This window comes from Chelonia mydas, chromosome 10 (assembly GCF_015237465.2).
Source record: "Chelonia mydas isolate rCheMyd1 chromosome 10, rCheMyd1.pri.v2, whole genome shotgun sequence".
NCBI lineage: Eukaryota > Metazoa > Chordata > Testudines > Cheloniidae > Chelonia > Chelonia mydas.
In genome coordinates, this window is record NC_051250.2 from 45,289,623 (window position 1) to 45,312,875 (window position 23,253).

General features: G+C 49.1%; 1 protein-coding gene and 1 long non-coding RNA gene across 5 annotated transcripts in view; one reads left to right on the plus strand and one right to left on the minus strand.

The window, feature by feature from the left end:
* The window catches only part of LOC102931403 (mucosa-associated lymphoid tissue lymphoma translocation protein 1), a 60,135-nt gene that overhangs the window by 2,771 nt on the left and 34,111 nt on the right, over window positions 1–23,253 (minus strand). For 3 of the 4 annotated variants that reach the window (XM_007065842.4, XM_043523807.1, XM_043523805.1), the window contains 5 exons: window positions 20,285–20,359; window positions 19,125–19,252; window positions 17,763–17,894; window positions 13,459–13,610; window positions 4,392–4,517 (listed from right to left, as the gene is read on the minus strand). In XM_007065842.4, coding sequence (XP_007065904.2) covers window positions 4,392–4,517; window positions 13,459–13,610; window positions 17,763–17,894; window positions 19,125–19,252; window positions 20,285–20,359 — 613 coding nt within the window. The remainder of the gene's footprint in view (window positions 1–4,391; window positions 4,518–13,458; window positions 13,611–17,762; window positions 17,895–19,124; window positions 19,253–20,284; window positions 20,360–23,253) is intronic. The other variant, XM_043523806.1, reaches the window with a different exon arrangement.
* On the plus strand, window positions 15,638–22,807 carry LOC119567177. The gene is made up of 3 exons (XR_005227042.2): window positions 15,638–15,900; window positions 16,883–16,966; window positions 19,678–22,807. It is a non-coding gene; the product is annotated as an uncharacterized LOC119567177 (long non-coding RNA).

The following is a 23,253-nucleotide window of genomic DNA, read 5'->3' on the forward strand; positions in this document are numbered from 1 at the left end:
AGCTCTCTTGGCGACAGGATAAGCTGTGCTTGGGATGTACCCTTTGTCACTGGTGACATCGCAGGAGTTTGGCTAAGTGGAGCCAGGGGCTCTGTGGGAGGCTGCTCCTCTTATGGTGAGGATTGCGATTTCTTATAAAAGTGTTGCAATGTTGTTGTTTTGAATCAGTCATCTTGGCCGTAGGTTTAGGCCCAGGGAAGGCACTAGGGAAGGCAGGTCTGGCATTAGGGCTCAAAATGAATTCAGTTTGGCACATTCTGGGGATTAAAAGCTGACTGACCTCAAAATGTAGTTGTTAATGGGGAACTGTCAACGAATAGGGGTGTTTCTAGTGGGATCTGTTCTTGGCCCATTGCTATTCAATATTTTTACCAATGATCTGGAAGAAAATATAAAATCATGGCTGGTAAGTCTGCAGATGACACAAACTGGGGAAGTGATAAGTAGCAAGAACAGATCACTGACACAGAGCAATCTGGATCACTTCGTAAACTGGATACAATGAAACAACATGCACGTAATACAGTCAAATATAAGATCATTTGTGTAGGAAGAAAGAATGTATGGCACACTTACAGAATAGGCGACTGTATCCTGGAAAGCAGCGACTCTGAAGAGGACTTAGGGGTTATGACAGATAAACAATTGATAAACAAAAGTGAAATGCTGTGGCTGAGAGAGCATATAGAATCCTTGGATGTATAAGTAGATCACTGAAGAGGAGTGGGGGAATGGTAGTACATCTGTATAAGGCATTAGCAAGACCATTATTGCAATATTGTGTCCAGTTCTGGTATCCACACTTAAAACAGATGTTGACCAATTGGAAGGGTTTTGAAGCAAGGGATAAGAGGTGATTTGATCGCAGTTTATAAGGAGCTTGTGACAGAGTGCTGAGGTCTAATAGATGGGCCAGCACTCTCATCACCGTACCTGCACTTAGTTTCTCCAGCGACGGTGGATTGAGGAAATAGGGAGGAATTAACTAATGAGACGGGGAAGCAGGGTGAGTTAAGGGACTAACTGGCCCATCAGCTGACTAGCTTGATAAAAGACAGGGTTAGCAGGGAAAAAGGAGAGGACAGAGCTAGCTGTACGCAGATTGAAGGTAATCCCAAAGAAGAGAGATCTCTTTTCCTCCCAGGGCCCTGATGAACAGAGGTTGATTGTTCTAGAGTCATAGGTATTAGAATTGTGGCATTGCCCTGTATAGGTATTGGTGGACGGGACTTGAATAAATTACATGGAGTAGACACTAAAAGAAGAGACTGTGAGCAGTTTCTGCAGTGATCAAGGACTGGGGGGATCTACGCCCCATTACAAGTGTGGGTTTGTCTGGGATATGGATTCCCCTGCAGGGGTGACTGAAAATTTGTCGGGGGGAGTTGGTGTGAAGGCTCAGCATCCAGACACAGCAGACTCTGCCGTGGTTGGCTGAGGAGCAGAAAGAGCTGCAAAACACTATGCAGACATTCCAGCAATCCCACCAATTTGAATGTCAATCCCTGCTGGTGTGGCAAGCGAAGCAGCAGAAAAGCCTCCAGGAATTAGTCAGTTGTTACAGAAGTTAGTGAGTCCTAGTGGAGAGACTGGGAGTCATACACCGGGAGTGACTCTATGCAAAGCGGGCCCAACTGATGATCTTGACTCATTCCTGGTAATATTTGAGAGGGTAGCCACAGGCGCCAGATGGGGTAAAGAAATGTGGGCCCTCCAGGTGGCACTCTAGCTCACTGGGAAAACTCTGTGGCTTACCGGCCCTGAATAAGGAACAGGCCCAGGACTAAGATGTTATGAAGGCCACCATTTTAGACTGGGTAGAGCTGTCTGTTGAAAAATACCAGCAGAAATTTTGGGCCACTAGAGGGGTACGACCCAGGGCATATGCACAAAAGCTGACAGCCTGGGCGGCCCACTGGCTGAAGCCAGGTATTGGATCTGTGGGGGAAATTACAGATCTGGTAGTACTGGACCAATTTCTCCTGAGCCTCCCAGAGAATACCAGAATCTGGGTGAGGCAGCACCAGCCCAGCATCCTAGAGGTCACAATTTAACTCTCCAAAGAGTTTGCAGAAACCAATTTTCCCAGAAGAGTGGTCCAGCTACTTATGGGTCTGGAGCCAAGGGGGCTGGGGGCGGGGGTGGGAACTGAAAAGCCCCAAGAAGAAAAGTGAGGAAGCAAAAGGAACTCTTTCAGGGAATTGGGGACTAGTATGCTAACAATGTGGAAGGTCAGGACATATTAAGCGGGACTGCCCCAGGATGCAATGCAGGTTCCCAGAGTTCTGTGGATGGACTGGGACTGCCAGGGGGGAAGGAAAAGGAAAATGCCTACCATCCCTATAAAGATGGGAATAAGGGGGATTGTGGACACTGCCTCAGGATGCTTATTGATCTGGGGGGATTTAGTGACGCCCCACTGGAGGCTCCCAAGGGAGAAGGGAGAGTTAACATGCATTCAAGGGGAGAAGAACATGCCCAATGGCAGAGGTATCCCTAGCGGTAAAGGGGAAATGCAGATGGAAGCAGGTGGGAGTAATGGAGAGGCTACCCCATCTGGCTACAGAGGGTACGGACTGAGCCCCTTCCCCTATAGAAAGAAAGCGAGTGGCCATGGCCCCACGTGCTAGAAAAAGGAGCAAATGAGGAACGGCCTGAGTTAACAGAATCAGAACACCCTAGGCAGAATGATACAAGCCAAGGCAAAAATTGAACTGCTCCAGCAGAAAAGAGGGAGAAAAAGGAAAAGGTAGAACTAAGTTCGGGGGAGAAGAACAGCCCAAGAGTTGGACAGTCCCAGGTCACTGCATGGCAGAAAGGGTGAGGGGAGGAACCCAGGGGCCAGTTCATGGGACTGGGAGAACCAGAGGCCTTAGAGAAGGAAGAGAAAGGGGGACAACCCGGAGACAAGAAGGAAGAAGATAAGGAGAGTGGACCTGTAGGTGTGAAGCTCTGTGGGCTAAGACTGAATTATGGGAGCAATTTCTGCAGGTGGAGGATGGAATGACCCAGAAAAGGGATCCTACAAGACCAACCTGGGGCAAATGGGAATGTATACAGGCAAGAACCTCCTACAAGGAGGGGAAGGTGCAAAAAAACCCCAAACCCACTCTTAGGTAGAGGAGGGATGTGTGTGACAGAGTGCTGAGGTCTAATAGATGGGTCAGCACTCTGCTCGCTGCAGCCTTAGTGAGTTTCCCCAGTGACGGTCGATGTGGGGAGCTGGATGAAGGAACTAATTGGCCCATCAGCTGACTAGCTTGATAAAAGGCAGGGTTAGCAGGGAAAAGGGGGGAGGACAGAGCTAGTTGTGCTCAGACTGAAGCCAAGCCCAAAGAAGGGAGATCTCTTTTCCTTCCAGGGCCTGGATAAACAGGGGCTGATGGTCATAGCATAATAGGGAATTAGAATCGTTATATTGCATTTTATAGGTGTTAAGGGGGGGCACTTGAATACATTATATGGAATACACACTAAAAACCTGAGACTGAGCAGGTTTTGTGGTGATCAAGGATGGGGGACACACGCCCCTTTACATTCCTATGCAGAGAAGGGACATCTGATGTAGGGGGCTTTTTAATCTAGCTGATAAAGGAATAAGAAGATCCTGTGACTGGAAGTTGGGTCCTAAAAATTCAAATTAGAAATAAGGTGCAATTTTGTAACAATGAGGCGATTATCCATTGGCACCAGGTTATGGACGGATTTCATGGATTCTCCATTTCCTGGAGTTTTCACCCCAAGTCTGGATGCTTTTGTGAGGATACGCTGTGGCTAAGCTGCAAAGTATTGGGCCACCAGGTAGCAGGGAAGAACCAGTCCCTGCACCGCAGGGCTGACTGACTGAGGGTCTCTGGCCTATGCTAGACAGCAGGTCAGACTAGATAACCATAATGATCCCTCTTTCTGGCCTTGCAGTTTATTACTCATCCGCTCTGAATGAGCAGCCTTGTCCATCTATGGGATAGGTAAGTGTCTCTTGATGGAATTAAATTTTTTTGTAAGCCACTGGAGATGGGCCTGGTCTTTGCTTGTGGCCCGGCCATCTGTCTGAAACCGAAAGGACTGGGGAAAACATGCTCTCTGGTCTCAGGGGCTAGAAAGGAAGTTTGAGCAAAGAGGACAGATCTTTTGTGCCCCAACAGTGATTTGCCCTGACAGCAGCAGTGTTGGCTTCGTCATTAATCTGCCACAGGAGAGTTCAAGGCCCAGGGAGAGGCCGCAGCACCATGGCCATATCTGAGCCAATGTTTCCCTTCACACCCAGGAACATGGGTCAGGAATGCTTGAGGATGATGTATGTCTCCTGCAAGGATGGTCTGGGAGGCACCAGCTGCTCTCTGGGGCAGTAAAGCCAGTAGTGAGGTTTCCACAGAGGATAGCTTTTTTACCTGAATTTTCTGTAGGCCACAGAGCCGGAGCACACAGTCCAATTCCTCTTGCTCATACAGCGAGACAAGGAGCGACACCATCCGGTCAGACTGGCAGTCACTCAGCATGGCCAGTTCTTGCACCTCCTGGAGCAGACAGACAAGAATAAACAAAAAAGCATTCTCAGCACAAGCCAAAGAAGCCAGAGAGCTCTGGTTAAGGTAAATACTGCATTTTCTAATACAAATGCTACAAAAGGGAAGTGTAAGAACATAGGGACAGTTTCTGAGCATTCACTTTTGTGCTGTTCTGGTGGCACAAAGCAGCCAGAGAACTGTAGGGCTTTTGCCAGCATAAAGATAGTAAAAACAAATGTACATCCCTACTTGATGTTACCTGCCCTCGCTTAACAGGGAGTCTGTAATACGCTGGCCTGCTATGTGGGATCATGAGGCCCTCTAGTGGCGCATTCTAGCAACTACAACAGCCCTTCCAAATTCATGGGTAATGTCTACGCAGCCCATCAGCAAGCCTCCCAGCCCAGGTTAGCAGGGCTTGCGCTGGTGTGCTAAAAATAGCTGTGTAGACAGTGCTTTGATGTTGCAGCTTGGTCTGAAGCCCACCCCACTCCCTAGGTTTCAGAGCCTGACCTCCAGCCCAAGCCGCAACTTCAAAGCGCTGTCTGAAGAGCTATTTTTAGAGAACTAGTGTGAGCCCCGCTAACCCGAGTCTGTCGACCTGGGCTGGGAAGCTCACTGACATGGGCTGGGTAGAGTAGAGGTACCCTAAAAGACTTGGCCAGATCCTTAGGTGTGCTGGCTGTTCTGCCCTGCCCCGCCAGTGCTCGCTGGCTGCAAGAGCTGCCAAATGGCTCAGGAGCCTCCTCTGAGCCAAGTGTGAACTGCTGTGGCATACAGCTGGTGTTCGGGCTTGTTCCCCACAAAAGCCCCCTGCAGTCAGTGTACGAGGACAGGACTGACGCTGCACTGACCCCAGGCTAGCTGTTCAATGCCATCTGGCCATTGCAGGCAGGTGTAATGCAGTACAGCCCTCAGAATGGAGCACGGTTTGTAAGAAGTGACACTAGCAGCAAGACAGACCAGTGGGCATGTCACACCAACTTTCACATCTGCTCTGATCTCCCATCTGTGCACGTGGGGAGGTTTGGAGTCTTGGCACAAGCTTGGTGCACTGGTGCTGAAGCTCCTGAGTTCAGTCCCTGCTGCTAACAGGCATGTCTGTACATGAAGGGCTAGTTGACAGCAGGAGGGTTTGCTGCATGAACAGAAGCAATCGGTGACCTAGCTCCTGTTATCGCGATTCAGGCTTCATTTTGGAGGAACTGGATAAATGCAAATACCTTGGAGACTGGAGTATTTTTGTACAAACCAACCTGACCTGAAGATGCGTCTGTTTCCAAGTACTTGGTGCATCAGAGAGATGCAGATGGGAGGGAGCTCGGAAAAGAGCAACAATGGTTGAGGCAAAGAGTTAGGAGGAAACATTAAAGGGCAGCATTCTTGCTGCTGAGGGTAGAACATAGCATTGTAAAGGGGTGGAGTTCCACACCCAGTCCAACCCCCTGGTCAGTTACTTCAAACCATCTGAAATTGTTCCTCGCGGCTGCACTGTTCTGTGTTGGTCTCAGGTGGAAGGTGACTAGGCTACGTCTTCTCTGCTGAATTAGCTCGAGTTAACTCTTTGAGTTAGCTTTGCTCAAGTGAGAGCAGCCACACTGTGACCCAGCACTGGAGCTGCACAGAGCGCCTGGATTAGCAACATAGTATTTATATGACAAGCATAGAGTAGCTGCGTCTGCACTGCATTAGTAGCTCCAGCATCAGCAGCACCCAAGCTCCAATCCCCAACCCCTGATGGGCTAGCTCACGCGAGTGTAAAGCGCCATTAAACTCAAGCTAGAGATTTGTCTATGTGCATGGGAGTTTGGTTGGGGTAACAGCAGAGTTATACTGGTGCTAACTCTGCTGTGAAGACAGGCTGTTCGTCTGGAACAGAACAAAAGGAATATTCCACCCCATGTGTTCTCCTTGGATCACAGCCCATTTGAACTTCACAGCCACTACTTCCACCTCCCTCCCTCACACTGAATCCCCATCCTTAAGCTGCTCTTGCCCAGGTCTCTAATGATCAGTTTCTGGTCAAATCTCAAGGCCTCTGCGCCACCTTCACCTCAACTTCGCTGTTGCTTTTGACACGTTATCATAGAATCATAGAATATCAGGGTTGGAAGGGACCTCAGGAGGTCATCTAGTCCAACCCCCTGCTCAAAGCAGGACGAATCCCCAACTAAATCATCCCAGCCAGGGCTTTGTCAAGCCTGACCTTAAAAATATCTAAAGAAGGAGATTCCACCACCTCCCTAGGTAATGCATTCCAGCGTTTCACCACCCTCCTAGTGAAAAAGTTTTTCCTAATATACAACCTAAACCTCCCCCACTGCAACTTGAGACCATTACTCCTTGTTCTGTCATCAGCTACCACTGAGAACAGTCTAGATCCATCCTCTTTGGAACCCCCTTTCAGGTAGTCGAAAGCAGCTATCAAAACCCCCCTCATTCTTCTCTTCCGCAGACTAAACAATCCCAGTTCCCTCAGCCTCAGTCATGTGTTCCAGTCCCCTAATCACTTTTGTTGCCCTCCGCTGGACTCTTTCCAATTTTTCCACAATTTTTCATCTTCTCTTCTCTTGCCGTTTGTAATCCTGTCTTCTCCTGGCTCATTGCCCTCCTCCCTCCCCACCAGCATTTCCTTCAGTGTCTCTCCAGGCAGCTCCTCCCCTGCCATTCCCTTGCTGCCTGCAGCATTCATTCTCCTCCCTTGTGGCATGCATTACCCAGTCTGTAATGTTTGGCTTTGCAATCTCACGAACACCCTTAGCAGAGAGCCTCGCTGTACATCATAAATCTTCCAGCGGTTAAAAGTGGTGATACTCTATCCCCAAGACATAAACAATCACAACCTTGACCCCCATACTTACATGATGCACCTCTTCTCCCTATCCTCTGTCTGCCTGTCTGTCGCCTCTCGTGGGGAAGGCTTGTCCCTCATTTTGTCTTTGTAAAGTGCCCAACAGATGGCCCAGTGGGTAGGATCCCAGTCTAGGACTAAAGACACCATCATTCAATCCCCTGTTCTCCTACAGACTTCCTGTGTGCCCGTGGGCAAGCCACTTAGTCTCTCTGTACATTGGGGAAAGCAGCACTGCCTTAACCCACTGCAAGGATAACTGCGTTAAAGATTATGATGTGCTTTGAGAGTGACTGATGAAAAGGGCTAAGTATTATTATACTGTGGGCACTGCTAGAATCTATATAACCAGATTCCAGAATTTGTCTGCAAGTCACTCTGAAGCCGCAAATGGCTGAGTCAGTGCGGAGTGATGGAAACGGTAGCAGGCATGGTTGTGCTGACTAACGTATGCTGGCTACCATATAAATATATTAATAACATGTATCATCCACACCACATACATATAAGTATACATTAAGCACAAACATTGTAACAGTGAGATAGCCTAAACTGGCCAATACTATAATCCTGTTCACTTATGCTAAGTATCCCATAACACCTTGCATTAGCTGAAGTAAGCTTTGGCTTAAGTAGACAAAAAAACTGTCAGTATCAGGACATATCATTGTTCCCTCATTGCAACAGAAAGTGAGTTACCCTATTTATAACCAAACCTATTTATCCTGCTACACAGGTGCAAGAAGCAGGAGGGCAGATGCCCTGTCCCGCAAGGATGAACTTGCTGGGTCATGCACAACACCGCATTCAACCATCCTTATGCCATCACCCTTTGTCCTGGGACCAGTGGACAGGGACCTGGTGTCACTCATTCAATCGCTGCTGCCTCACAACCCCTTTGCCACCCAGACCTGCCAGAGCCTGGGTGATGCGGACCCCAGGTTGGTTCAGAGTTGCAATTGCAGAATGGAATTCTATACTGCGGACAACGCATTTTTGTTCCGGACTGCCAGCCTAGATGCAAGGGTCTCGAAGTACGTTATGAGTCCCAGCTCGCCAGCCATTTTGGCCAAACTAAAACCAGGAACTTGGTTTTGTGAAATTTCTGGTGGCCGGGTATACACGCATATGTCAGGAAATACACTGACTCCTGCTGTGATCAGTGTTCCCGGGCCAAGAACCCTTGTGTTCTCCTTCAGTCCATATACACCCTCTCTCAGCCCTGGTCTACTGTGTCCCTGGATTTTATAGCAGAACTACCCCACTACCAGGGATGTACAATTGGGTTGGTTGCTGTTGATTACTTGCCCAAGGTGGCCCGTTTGATCCCCTCTTGTGCAGTTCTCGCTGCCCTGGAAAACACCCACCTCTTTCTTGAACACATCTTTTGGCTCCACGGACTATTGACTGGCATTGTGTCAGACCAAGTCCCACAGTTTGTCTCCCACGTCTGATGAGAGCTCTACAATCCCTTGGGGGTAGAACGCCCTGAACTGCCCTACTCTCCTGGCTGATGTAATAGCTATTGCAAATGCTACCTTTGTTGAAATGTGTAACAGAGAGCAAGTTGCTAGACGCTCAAAATGGGGGATCCATCGGCTTTGATAAAACTGAATTCAGACGTCAGTGTGGAATAGGACTCCGTACCTGCAGAAACACCCTGTCCAAGCCCCTCAAAAACCTTATGACCAAGGTTGGAAAAAAGGGAGCGGTTATCCACCGGAAGGTGAAATGTCAATATAGCTGCTAGCTGTGTCCTAATTAAGCTAATCGCTAATCCTTGATGTTTCAGGTACAAAATATAGTCCTTCACATGCTGAACAGAAGCAAGGATGGGGAAGACCCCGCCCCCCCCTTCAGCCTCCATCAGATGGAAAATCTTTTCCATTCAGCCAGGACGGGTCAACCTTGTTGATGGCTTTCTACAGTTCAGCACTACCTCCTGCATCTCTCTTGAGTAGGACTCCTCTGCTGATGTTAGCCATGAAGCCTCCAGGCCAACAGGTGGAGAGCTTCGCGGCTGGGGTAGAGGAGGCAGCTATGATTCTGCAAAACTAGGTCTGTGGGAAGTGGGAGCAATAGCGGGAGACTGATAGGTCCAAAAGCTGAGAAAAACAGTGTTGATGGGTAGAGTTGCCAGGCATCCGGTTTTCGATTGGAATGCCCGGCCAAAAAGGGACCCTGGCAGCTCCAGTCAGCACAGCCGACCAGGCCATTAGAAGTCCGGTTGGTGGTGCTGCGGGTCTAAGGCAGGTTAGTCCCTTCCTGTCCTGGCACCACGCTGCGCCCCGGAAGCTGCCAGCAAGTCCGGCTCCTGGGGAGAGGAGGGGTGGGGCTCCATGTGCTGTCCCCACGCCAAGCACCCGCTCCACACTCCTATTGGCTGGGAACAGTGGCAAATGAGAGCTGGGGGGGTGGTGCCTGCAGGCAAGAGCAGCGCACTGAGCCTCCTGGCATCCCCGCCTAGGAGCCAGACCCGCTGGCCACTTCCGGGGTGCAGCTCAGTGCCAGGATTGGCAGGGAGTGTGCCTTAGCCATGCAGCATCGCTGACTGGGAGCCGCCTGAGCTAAGCCTGCACCTCAACCCCGATCCCCAACCCCCTTCCCCAGCCCTGAGCTCCCCCAAACCCAGAGCCCCCTCCTGCCCCCCAAACCCTTCATCCCCGGGCCCACACCACAGCCTGCACCTACAGCTGGAGCCCCCACACCCCCTGCACCTCAACCCCCTGCCCCAGTCCAGAGCCCCCTCCCAAACCCTAAACGCCTCATGCCTGACCCCATCCCAGAGTCTGCACCACCAGCCCAGAGCCCATACCCCCTCCCACAGCCCACTCCCCTGCCTCAACCTGCAGCCTTCTCCCACATTCCGAATCCCTCGGCCCCATCCCCCAGCCTGGAGCTCCCTCCTGCACCCCAAGCCCCTCATCCCCAGCCCCACCCCCACCCCCAGCTGGAGCCCTCATCCCCTCCCACACCCTGAACCCCTCATTTCTGGCCCCACCCCAGAGCCCGGACCCCCAGTTAGAGCCCTTACCCCCTACCACACCCCAACCCCCTGTCCCAGCCCAGTGAAAGTGAGTGAAGGTGGGAGAGAACAAGCCACTGAGGGATGGGGAATGTAGTCAGTGGGGGCGGGTTCCTGGGGAAGGGGTGGGGCTAGGGTGTTCCATTTTGTGCGATTAGAAAGTTGGCAACCCTACTGACGGGACCAAGCTGGGTTGATCAGTATAAGATTGGCTTTGTCCTGCTTGACCTGGCACAGAACTTTGAAAAGAAGAGGAATGGGGGAAAAGGATCCATCAACAAACCCAGCTGTGTCCTGCTCTGGAACAGAGCTAGTGACATTTTGGTTGTCCCTTGTTACAAGCAAATCCACTTGGGGAGTTCCCGAGAGCTGGAAAATGGACCTTACTATATCTGGGCAAAGGGACCCCTGTGGAGATTGATAAACAACTTGCTTAGGTGGTTTGCCAGCATATTCTGAGCCCTCGCAGAGACAGCCAGTTCTATTATTCTAGATACGCATCTTTATTTGGCAAACCATTGAACAAAACTTCCAAACTGCTGAGAAAAACTTCTTTTATATATTCCCCATCTGTAAATGGCTTTCCGTTTTTTCAAATGCACTGTGCAATCTTGTAACTTCCTTCTGTGGCTTGATTTTTACTTACACTTAAGCATTTAGACACACTGCTTTGCTTCTCATATCCTGCTACTGCCTTTTTGATCAATTCAGTCTTGTCTGCTTCGTCAGGAAAGGTTTTCTCGTGCTTCATTTGAAAATGTTGTCAAATAGCTGATGTGTGACAAACAACACTTTCACAACAGAAAGCACAAACAGTATGGTCCTTTTGAATAAATCCAAATGTGCCTGTCCAAGGAAGCTGAAATAAACGGACATTTAACTTTGCTTTCTTAGGAGCTGACATTTTGTCAAATGTACCCCTCAACTTACAGTGGGAAAAAAAATGGCGACAGACAGCATGCACGTCAAATGCAATGAGCTGTTCCACATGACGTGATAGTGATGTAAGCAGTAAATCAGGACTTAAAAATATCCCAGTACAGTGGCTCTGGAACAATTTTTAAGGTGGGGGTGCTGAGCTGTGCCCTCTCTTGCCCCTGTCTGCACCTCTCACTGCCCCAGGACACTCTGCAGTACCGAGGAATGAAGAGATGTAGATGCAAGTCCATCGGGAGCCGGTCTCAACAGGCCCCGTTGGGCTCTGGAGTCAATGAACTCCCCTAGTTAGAGGTGTGCTGTGGGGAGTGCTTCCTCTTAGAACACCTTCCCAAGTCCTTAGCAGAGTCAACCTCTTTGAATCCCTCAATGACCCTGGTATTGAATCCAATTTCCGATGCCTCTTCTTCGGTACTGGAGATGCTGATCTGCCCCTCACTACCAGTAGCACCAGAGGTGTGCTACTGACCGACGCCGAGGTGCTCAGAGCCCAGAGTAGAGGTCTCAAATGGAGGCTGCAGCACCTACTCCAAGAGCAGATATTTTAATCTGGCTGCTCTTTTTTTTTTCCAACTGGGCCTACAGCCCTTGCAAAATGCCCTTGCATTTAAGGGAGCTGGGGTGTGGCTCACTATTCAGCATGGCCTTGCCACAAGAATGTCAGGGCTTGAAACCCCGAGAGCGTGGCTTACATCTGGTACTGGGGCGAGTCCCCAACACTGGGTGCTGGAACCCACACAAACAACAAAAACAATTTTTTGTTTACTAAGAAACTAATTGACTGACTAACTACTCATACGATACACAGGTGCTATAAGCAGATAACAGGAAAGATTTGCAGAAGCAAGGCCAGGAAGCTCCAACAACCATCAGTGGTGACAGGAAGGAACTGAGGAGGGTCCGGGGTTGCTCAGCCCTTTGTGCCTACATGATGTGTGTGAGGCAGCAGAGGGCACTCAAGCTGTCCCAACAAGTCCTGCTAAAGGTAAAAACTCTCTGACAACTGTGCACGGGAGCACAGAAAGCCCTACTGTGGAATGGACATGTGCGATCACTTGAAGAAGAATGTGATTTCCCCTGCTTGAATGTGACTCCGAGGTAAATCAAGAGACACTGGAAACACATTTACATAAAAGGTAAACAAAGCCTTGGCATAGCACATCGCCTCTGCATTTAGAACGTTTGTTCTGTGGCTTGGACTGATGGAACCCTGAACAGCCTCAGGGGGATGCCCTGAATCACCAGTCCTGATTGCTGCCAGGAGCGGAGGGCCATCCCTCCCAGTAGGTGTGAAATGGGCCCATGGTGGTGCCGGTTGTGCCTGCTGTTGCCTAGCGCCTGCCGTAAGAGGAGCACACTCCTGGGAAATGTTCCCCACCCAGCACTTCAGCCCCTGCTCATGCACTGCCACTCAGCCCACACAAGCTCTTCCCTCTGGGAAGGGCATTGCACTGAGCTGTCTCCAGCAGCATCTGACATCCCTCCAGTGTCTCTGTCCCCAGGATACAGCAAGCCAGCCTGTGGTGCTCTGTCCCCATGCTGGAGCATGTAGGGTCCAGCATGGCTGATTCCTGCTGGCTACAGGATCCCAGGCAGGACTCTTCCTCACTGAGTGAGCATCCTTGGGCAGAGCAAAGACCCCCAGATCCCCCACTTTATGATGGTCAGAAATGCAGTTCCCCAGAGAGCTGCCAGACAAACACCCTAGAAACAGAGTGATATGCCCATTCTACAGCTCATCCCCAACCCGCCTTTCAACATTCACTGCCCCTTGCCTGGCCCCTGAACACACCTACCCCAACAGCACTACCCCAGGCTTCCACCCACCCACCCAAACACTCCCAGCTCCCCTCCCCACCATCCCAAATGTACATCCCACCTTCTCTACACACTGAGCCCCTCAGCCTCTCCTGGACATATACTCCCTCCCAAACCTTACCCACACAGCACACACCCCACTCACACTATACACACACCACCCACACTACACAACCCCCACCTGCACACTGTCCCTCCTTCCTGCCCAACCACTGGCATTACTATTTCTGCTGCCTTTTCAATCCTGCTGAAAAAAGGGGCTGAAGGGAAGTTCAGGACACTAGCCTGAGGTCCCCAGCCAAAGGCATGATGGAGCTCACCGCAGGTCTGCAGAGCAGGAGTCGGATGTCGGTGACGTGCGGAGGAGGAGCCTGCAGCTTTGCACTCACGTGCATTACGTTAGAGAAAACCACCTGGAAGCGTAGTTCCACTTGGATGCCACATGGAAAAGTCAGTGTCTCCTTCAGCAACTCTGTAAGTGAAATCAGAGGAGGAGTCATGGCAGAGGCCAGAATGCACAGCACACCAAGCGCTCTCTGTCTCATTGCTGTGCCCTGTCAGCAGATGGGAATGATTCATAGATTCTACTGGACCACTGTGATCACCTAGGCTGACCGCCGTAACACCAACCAGAGAACTGCCTCACAATAATTCCTAGAGCAGACCTAACATCTTCCCTTGACTGAAAAATTGTCAGCGATGGAAAATCCACCATGACCCTTGGTAAATTGTTCCAGTGGTTAATTACCCTCACTGTTAAAAATGTATGTAGTATTTCCGGTTTGAATTTCTCCAGCTTCAACTTCCAGCCATTGGCTTGTGTTAGACCTTTCTCTGCTGGACTGAAGAGACCATCATTAACTATTTGTTCCCCAAGTAGGTACTGTTTTAGGGTAAATTCGTAAGCTTCATTACCGCTTGTGAGTTCAACTGTAAGAAGTGAGCGTAAGTTCATAAGATGTCACAGTAACCTGGAATAGCCAATGTTGGTGGGAAAAGGCATGAAAGGGAGACAAAAAGACTGAGCTAGTCCAAACAAAAAGGCCTTCTGATATAACTCAAGGATTGTGTTAAGATCATTTTTGGTTTACCAAGCATGATTTTAACACAGTCCTTGAGTGTGAAACCAGAAATTAGTGAACCAAAGTTGGTGCTTCGGAAACAAGGCCTAATTAGTGGACAAAATAATGAGGGGATGAGCTATTCTGCCCATCACTCCCTTTTGGGGTCCTTGAAGAAAAGAGACTTTGGGAGAAAAATTGGCTACTGGGATGAGATTCACAATTATGACTGCCACCCCCACCATCTCCTGGGACCCCAGGCCTTCATCATTCTGATCCTGAGAGATGTCCTGACTGGACAGGGCCAGAGAAAAGGACCCAGATGACCTCACCACATCCACCAGCTCCAGCTGATTCCCAACCATCACCTGGAATGAAACAGGATTGGACCTTAATAATAAAGAGAGCTCCAGCCCATCTCAACTAACTTCTTCTCTGTTCTCCAAAAGGACAGTTATTACCAGCTTTGATACCATCTTAGAGACTGTCAGACACAGGGATTCTTCCTTCTAAAAACTCTCTCCAGCTAACAAGAAAGGGAACAAGGTATGCTGTTAAAATGAAAGCCTTATTTAATACTTTATATTGTAAAGGCTTTAACTGCGTTCCCCTCTTTTCTTTATCTTTAATAAAAGGTTAAAAGGATTTTTAATGGTGTGTTTGCCATGGGACTAAGTAGACTGAAGTCTCTGTAGACCAAACCCCAAGCCTTAACACTGTTTAATACTGGACAGTGGCTAGGTTATGTTAATGCCTTTACATCTAAATTAATACAACAGTGCTTATAGACTGTTATCAAGTCACCCCTTAAGTATCTCTTTTTTAAGTTAAACAGATTGAGCTCCTTCCATCTATCGATATAAGACATGTTTTCTAAGCCTTCTTGAACTGTGAACACCAGAACTGGATGCAGTATTCCAGCAGCGGTCACTCCAGCGCCAAATACAGAGGTAAAATAACGTCTTTACTCCTACTTGAAATTCCCCTGTTTATGCATCCAAGGATTGCATTAGCCCTTTTGGTCACTATGTTGCCCCAGCTGATTATCCCACCACGACCCTCAAATCTTTTTCAGAATCCCTACTTCCCAGGATAGAATCCCCCATCCTGTAAGTATGGCCTACATTCTTTGTTCCTAGATATATGTGTGACAGAATATACCTAGGTGTTCACACCCTACATGTTATTGCAATAATTTTTGTACAAAGATATGCCTTATAAGGTATCATCTGAAAACTCATAATTTACTGGTCAGTATGGTCCTGATAAAATTTGTGTGGCAACATTGTACGTAAAGTTATAACATTTCCCTGTATGATGTTATTAACACATGTTGCAAACCCCACAGCCCTGCTCAAACAGAGGTTGGCAAACAGTCTGTCCTAAACAAAGGAATGTGTGCTCTGCTTAATTTACCTTAAGCAGTAAACAGAGTCATCAAGACGAAGGGAAACAAAGGATGCTCACTGATGAGAAAAGGGGAACATCCTTCCACATAGACTTTCTGCCTTCTAGTGCACAGCTGGAAATGTTTTTCAAGAGAGGGACTGAAACTTTAAAAAGAAGGGACAAATACCCCAAGGCACCCACTCTCTCTCTGCCTGCCCATCACATTCACTGCAACTGAAGCAACAAAGGAAGCAGTCGTTGGACTCTGGGGGATGGGTACTGGTCAGTAAGACTGCTGAAAGAAAGCACATGGTGAGAAATTTTGCTTGAATCTGATATAGTTTAAGTTAGGTATTAGTAAACATTTTATGTTTATTTTCCTTGTTACCATTTCTGATTTTTATGCCTCATGACTTGTACTCACTTAAAATCTCTCTTTTTGTAGTTAACAAACTTGTTTTACTGTTTTATCTAATCCAATGTGTTTAAACTGAAGTGTCTGAATAACTATTTGAGATAATAACCCTGCACATTATTCCCTTTAAGGAATAACGGACTTAAAATATTTTGTACTGTCCCTGAGAGTTCTAGGCAGAACACGACATACATTTCTGGGGGGAAATATGGGTCTGGGGGTATGTTGGGGTCACCCTGCAGTATAACCCAGGCTGGTGAGACTTACAGTATAACCCAAGTATGGCTGACAGGCTGCAGTCACACACAGACACTCTGGGTGTAACTTCCATGCTGGTTGCTGTTTGTGAGCAGCCCAGGTGGGAGATACTTTATCAAGGCATTGTAAGAATGGAAGAACGGCTATACTGGGTCAGACCAAAGGTCCATCTAGCCCAGTATCCTGTCTTCTGACAGTGGCCAATGCCAGGTGCACCAGAGAGAATGAACAGGACAAGTAATCATCAAGTGATCCAACCCCTGTCACCCATTCCCAGCTTCTGGAAAACAGAGGCACCCAAGGTTGCAGGGCAGGGGTGACACAGCAGCTCATTAGTCTGGATTGTACCCTGGTATGTCACAATATGCATTTACATTTCGCTGTAATAAAATGCACATTGGTTGCTTGTGCCCAGTTTACCAAGTGACCCAGATCATTCTGTACCAGAGACCTGTCCTCTTCATTATTTACCACTCCCACAATTTTTGTGCCATCTGCAAACTTTATCAATGTTTTCTTCCAGGTCATTAATAAACATATTACATAGAGTAGGGCCAAGAACTGATCCCTGTGGAACCCCACTAAAACCACACCCATTTGATGATGATTCTCTGTTTACAGTTACATTTTGAGAGGGTGCCCCCCCTGTCCCAGCTGTTATTTTCTCCGCCTGCAGTGCTTGAGTTACCCCTGCAGTGTGGGAAGGTATGTATAGTTGTTGTAAATTGCTGGCCCATGGCTGGGCAGTGATCCTTGGGATACTCCTTGTGACCTGCCCTGGCCCAGGCTGCTACCCTGGGTACCAGTGGATTGATCTCCTCTTTGAGCCTGCCACTGCCATTCTGCAAATTCCCTGCTGCTGCTGTTCTCTTTGCCCCATCCCATTATTTCCACTATAATTCCCTGGACAGGAATCGCTTCAGTGTTCAGCCAGCAGCTGAGTCACCTCCTCACTGGCCCCACTTCTTCAAGCCTGCTGGCTTGCCTTGCAAGCTTCCTGCTCCAATCCCAGCAGGGCCTGAACCTGCCAGGAAAAGCCTGTTGCTCGACAGTGGCAGCGGGACCTCCCTCTATTTGCTGCTCCCCACTGTCTGGGTGCTGCCGCTGCTTCTCCCCCATCTGACTCTTATGGCAAGAGACCCTTAGGCCCCCACCCCATTCTGTGGTGTATGCCCAGACCCCAGCAGCATCCCCCTCTGGATTCACCCACCCCAACCCCTTCCCAAAATGGTTCCCACAGCTCTGCTAGCCCTCTCCATGGCCTGGACCACTTTCTGGAGGGGGTGGCAGAGAAGCAGCACCCTGAGGCACCCCCTTATGGGGGGGGCAGTATAGCTGTGAACAGGGCGCAGCGTGAAGCAGGAGCAGTGAATCCCAAATACAACATTGTGCACTATTGATGTTAGACATATTTAAGAGCCAGATGCTAATGTATCTTGCCTGGGACCCCCAGGGCCGGGGCTGAGATAGCGTGGCTAAGGGCTTTGCACTGGTCTCTTACCATGGCTGTGTCCCCAGAGCTCTGCAGTTGGCCCAGTGGTGCAGATGGGGTCTGTCAGCGCCCGGGCTTCCTTCAGAGTGTGCTTGATCTCCATCACCTGCTTTCCAGTTACCAAGGGGTCCCGGCCAATGTCTGGGGGAGAAAGAGCTGCCTGAGGAATGGTTCAAAGGGATAAGGTGCAAAGGGTGCTGAGGCAGCCAGCTCCCGCTGAGAGTCAGTGGGGTTTGGGCGCCCACTTCCTTTTTGTGCCTTTGAATTTTCCCCCTAAATTGGGGGCCTGGCTCACACCGTACCTGCAGCCATTCCGGTCTCTCCACATACAGTTCCTACTGCTCCCCCTCACTCTCCTGGCCCAACTCGGAACCCCCCACTGTATATTCTATGAGCTACTGAGCAGTATTGCACCCATGAGCCAAGCGAAGGGTGGAATATTAGGGTGTTGGAATATTCACCATCCCATTCCTTACGCATCCTAACATCTTGTTTGGTTTCTGAACCGTGCCTACACACTGAGCAGAGGTTTCACGTAGCTGCCTGCAGCAACCCCCAGGTCCCTGTCCCGAGTGAGTACAGTCCATTGAGAACCCAGCAATGTGAATGAAGAGTTCAGATCACTCCTCACCTCGCATTTGTCACACTGGATTTCAACTGCCACCGAGTCATCAGCAAACATTGCCACCTCACTTCTCCAGATTATTCACAAATATGACAAACAGCACCAGACTTAGTATGGGGACCCCACTGCTTCCCTTGTGCCTTGAGGAACACTGACCATTCCTTTCTACACTTTGTTCTGTCTCAGCCCGTTTCTGACTTGTCACATCTACACACAACTAATTCATTTCCTTAATAACCTCTTGCGAGGGCCTTTGCCAAGGATTTTTGAAGGACTGGGTAAATGCTATCAGCTGGTTCTCCTGTCGCCCTTGCTTTGTTGTTGCCATGATTAGAGAATTGTAGTAGATGGCAAAGGCAGGATTTTTGTTTACAGAAGCTGTGCTGGTTTATACCCAGCATGCCAGTTTCACCCAGGTGGTTTGTTATTCTAATGAAACCAGTGTACTTTGCTCTGATGTGAGGCTTCCTGGCCTCTAATGCCCAGGATCACCTCTAGAGCCTTTTGTAAAGAAAGATACAATGGCCATCCCCCTGCGTATTCACTGATTTTAACAAGAGATGGATTTTATTACTCTGATGCTCTTGGACACACTGTCTGGGCCTGGAGACTCATTGGCCTTTCATTTGTCTGTTTGTTCCATCTCCCCTTCCTTTGAATCCTTGATCAATGACTGTACCTCAACTTTACTACCTGGAACAAGTAGCTTCCAGCTTTAACTAAACAACTTCCGGTGCAATATTTACCTTCCAACACATCCTCCAGCACGTGGGTCACTTTCTTTTCCTGCAGAATGTGCTTTTTCAGATACTTCATGAAGATCCCAGAACTGAACTCCCCATCCTGAACTTCATAGGCTTCTGCATCTTCACTCCTTAGAAGGCAAGCACACAACCCTCAGCTGCTTGCCACACAGACATGGCGCAGGAGCACCCGTAAACCCCAGAGACACACTTTGATTCGGGATTTCCTTTCTATTGGCCTAGTTATTGCTTTGGCCATATTAAGAGGGACCCTGGAAAGTCAATTGCCAATTCTGGGGGAATAATACAGAATCCTTGCAAACTCAAGGGGCTGAAAAATTGGAGTAATATATGCTGCTCATTTGGATGAAGGAACATGAGCACCTGTATTTGCTTCAGAGTTTTGGTCCTCTAATTATAAGATTGCATTGAACTGATGGCCTTTCTGTAGTTTCTGTTGCTGTTTGCATTGTGAGCCACTGGGCGTATCTGCAGCATTTTAGTGCAATACAGACGCTTGTTTTAATGAAAATTAAACTGCATTGTATTGTTTCAGGGGCAGAGTTACGACAGCTCAGCACATCTGAAAATCTCCCCCACAATGATCTCCTGGCCTTGGAAAAAGTTCTGTGACTCATGGGGTGCCCTGTGCACTGCCCCAGGGTGTGTCAATTGAATTATCCAATTGTAGCCCTGAAGGAGGTGCTGCCATCCAGAACAGCCAACTCTGTATCTAACTTTAGGATCCTACAGCTCAGGCTGGATGTGTCCTGGCTTGTTGGCGAGAGACTCCATTACAAATACTCACTGATATTAGGCCACAAAAGGGTGCTACAATCTTAACTGTGGATCAGCCACAGCTGCCAGCATAGGGCTGTAGGGAGAGATGAGGGTACACATCAGGAAAGCCAGGGAGAAAGTGTGAGAACCAGAGATCAGAGACAGGCCCGGCCTGCACTAGGGATGTCCAGCGGCAGCAGTACTAGCTGGCAAATGGAGACAGGGCCGTTGCAGCTTCTGGCAGTCTCAGCACCTCCCCCGTCACTGACACTTGATCTGATGGCCAGAGTTCCAGCCCTGCAGAAGCAAGAGCCTCAAGCCTCAAGCACAGCCACTGGGAAGTGCCAAAGGTCTCCAGTCACAAGCAATCAGCAGATACTTACGTGGCATAGCCATAAACCGTATTCCCCCAGGGCTCCAGCGGCTGTACCTGCGACAGCGCACACTGCGGGTTGTACCTAGAGATGAAAGGATGTAACAGGTGAACTGGGTGAAGGGGGATTTGCTTTCACACACGTACAGGATGGCCCCATCCCTGGGCACAAACAGAACCCATATGTCCAACGCAATGACGTCTGCTGAGTGACAGCAATGCACTCGACAATTACATCAAACCCAATTTCTAAACACTTACTTGCAAGCAAAGCCATGGAGGATGGTGTAGCAATGGCCATGGGGTCTTTTCAACAGCTGAGAGCTCCCCCAGCCCAGCCAGACTCTGGGCAATTTGTGCTGGTGGGGCTGAGCAAAGGGGAAAATGTCTGTCTGAAATCTGTAGGGCTGACTCCTTGGTGGAGCTGAGGGTGCAGCTGGAAAGGAGCCATCTGGGGCTCTGATCCTGGGGCTGATTTTCCACCAGCATAGTGGAGAGCTGCATCAGGACTCATAACAGCTCATACACTGGTTCATACTGCCCCCCCGGGACTACTACACTGGAGAGGATTGCTGGAGCACACACCTCTTCCCTTCCCCAGGGAGCTGGCTAGGCCAGCCAGCCCTCTGCAATGTCAGAGGAATCCCCCACTGCCCTGTTAGGGCAGCTTTAGTGAAGAGTGGCCTTGCTGTGGCCAAGGAGTTGACCCATAATTTCCAAGATCAGGTAAAGGGTGTCACGGCTGATTTGGTGTGAAAGGCTTGACTTCCACCACAAAGTACCTGAGAGATCCTTTGTGCATGGCCTTAGTCACTGGGTCTGCATAGGAGGTTGCTATCTGCAGCCTACCGGGGAAGAATTAGCTTTGCACAATATCTCTGGGTACTGAAGATACCTGTGCATAGGGAGGGCCAGAGTCTCTCTCATTTACACCAGGTTTACACCAGTGCAGCGGAGTCACTCCCAGTTTGCACATGTGGAACTGAGGTCAAAGCCAGGCCCAGAGTATCATCCACAGCAGTGTTATCTGCTCCGTTGTGGTCTGGCCTGCTGAGGAGGAAGTACAGGATGTCCCTGTTTCACAGAGTCAGCAGCAGATAGCAGGCTGTTTGTTTATAACTTGTGACCAGGAACCAGGGGGCCACTGGATGGCAATGTTTGTCTGGCTTGCACCTACCTTTCAAACACACCCAGAAGTCACAATGACAGGCATGAGGTACGTTTCTAAATAAAATCAATGAATGGATAGATTTATCTGCCCTCAGCTGCTCCAGACAAACACATGAGCAGCTAGAGGATTCCAGACACAGGAACAACAAGACGTCATATCCCAGAATAGGCTAGAGCCCTCACTGGCCCCACACAGCGCGCAATGTGCGTCTAATCCATGGGCTACGCTCAGCTGCTTTGGTGCAAACAGACACACACACACAGCGACAGAACAGCCAGCCTAGCACAAGGAGTGGAAAAATCGGTTCGGGTTTGTTTGCCTTGACTGAGGACAAGGCTCAGCTGGAACATGTTTTCAGAGCATGATGGAGCAGAGACATCCTTGGCAATGGAAATGATGGGCAGGGTTAGCGCCCAGACACTGGGCCTGATTCTCATCTCATTTACATCACTGTAGCTCACTGGCTTCAATTATTTACGTGCCATGTAGGTGGGAGGAGATTTATGTCCATTTGTCTTAGGCGACATGCCCTAGAAATGCCAACAAGACAATAAGCTTGATTGTGTTCTCACGCAGGGGTAAACCAGGAGCAATTCCACTGAATTCAATGACGTGATACCTGTGTAAAGCAGGTGCAAGTACAACTGGAATCTGGGACAAGGTAGCCCAATAATGACAGCCCCAGACACAGATCACTTTGTCCTGGTCCTCATAGTCCCAAGATCCCAAAGTGCTCAGACATCTCAGTGATGCGTACAGGCTAAAAACCTAAATAGAACAGAAAATGGGAACAGCATCTACCAAATGGCTAGTTTTAATGCACTATGTATGGCGCTGCTACACATAGGAGGAGGGCTTCAGCTTCAAAAACGTTGCAGAAATCCAATGTGTGAGCAAGTAAGGGAGGCAGGGTGGGGGCCCACTCCTTAGTTTCTGTCCTGGGCTCCAGCGAGTCTAATGCTGGCCCTGCTAGGGAGCATGCTCAGTGCAGATGGAATGATCACAGATTTGAGCAACAAGCCTCTAACAAGCTCTGCTTCAAATGTGCAAGTGGTGATTTTCTGCAGCTTACAACTTGGCCATATCTGGACAGATTTCCACAGAGACAACAAAAGACTCTTCTTTAACCCCAGGACCACCCCCTTGCCAAATTTCATGTTTCTGCTCCAAAGCATGAAGGCACTAAAGCTCTTCACAGGTAATCAAGGGCCCCTACAAGTACGCATACCAATGGGACATTAATTTTTACATTTGCTGTATCAGGTCTCATGACTGGGGAAATTCACAGGTATTATCAGTGTGGGCACCGGTAATCCTGTTTTACCCTGTTCTGTTTCCTGTTTAATATAATTACTATGTTGAAGATATTGTGTGTGCTTGTGTTATTTCTTGGGAGTTTCCAACTCTCTGGCAAGTAAGTGGAGGTTACCCTGTGGTTACAATTTCCCTCTGCCACAGTCCTGGGGAGGATGGTAGGGCTTGGGACACCCATGGGAGGACTACAGCTCCCCCCCCAGCACCTGCCCTCACAGAATGCTCAGGCAAGGGGTCTGCTCAAATGAGGCACTCTCCAGCTTACTCTCCTGCTGAAGAGCGTTCATGCCAGAGGTGTCTGTGGGCCCCAATGGGCCTGGAATTAAGCTCACTGTCATTATCTCTTAATTAAGGCCTTGATTCAGCATGGCAGTTGGGTGTGTGTAGCTTTAATCACATGAACAGAGCCTTAGAAGCCAATGGCCACCTCTCACACCATGAACTTTAGGCCTGTGCCAAAGGAGCCAGCTGAATTGAGCCAAAGTCAGGGGTTC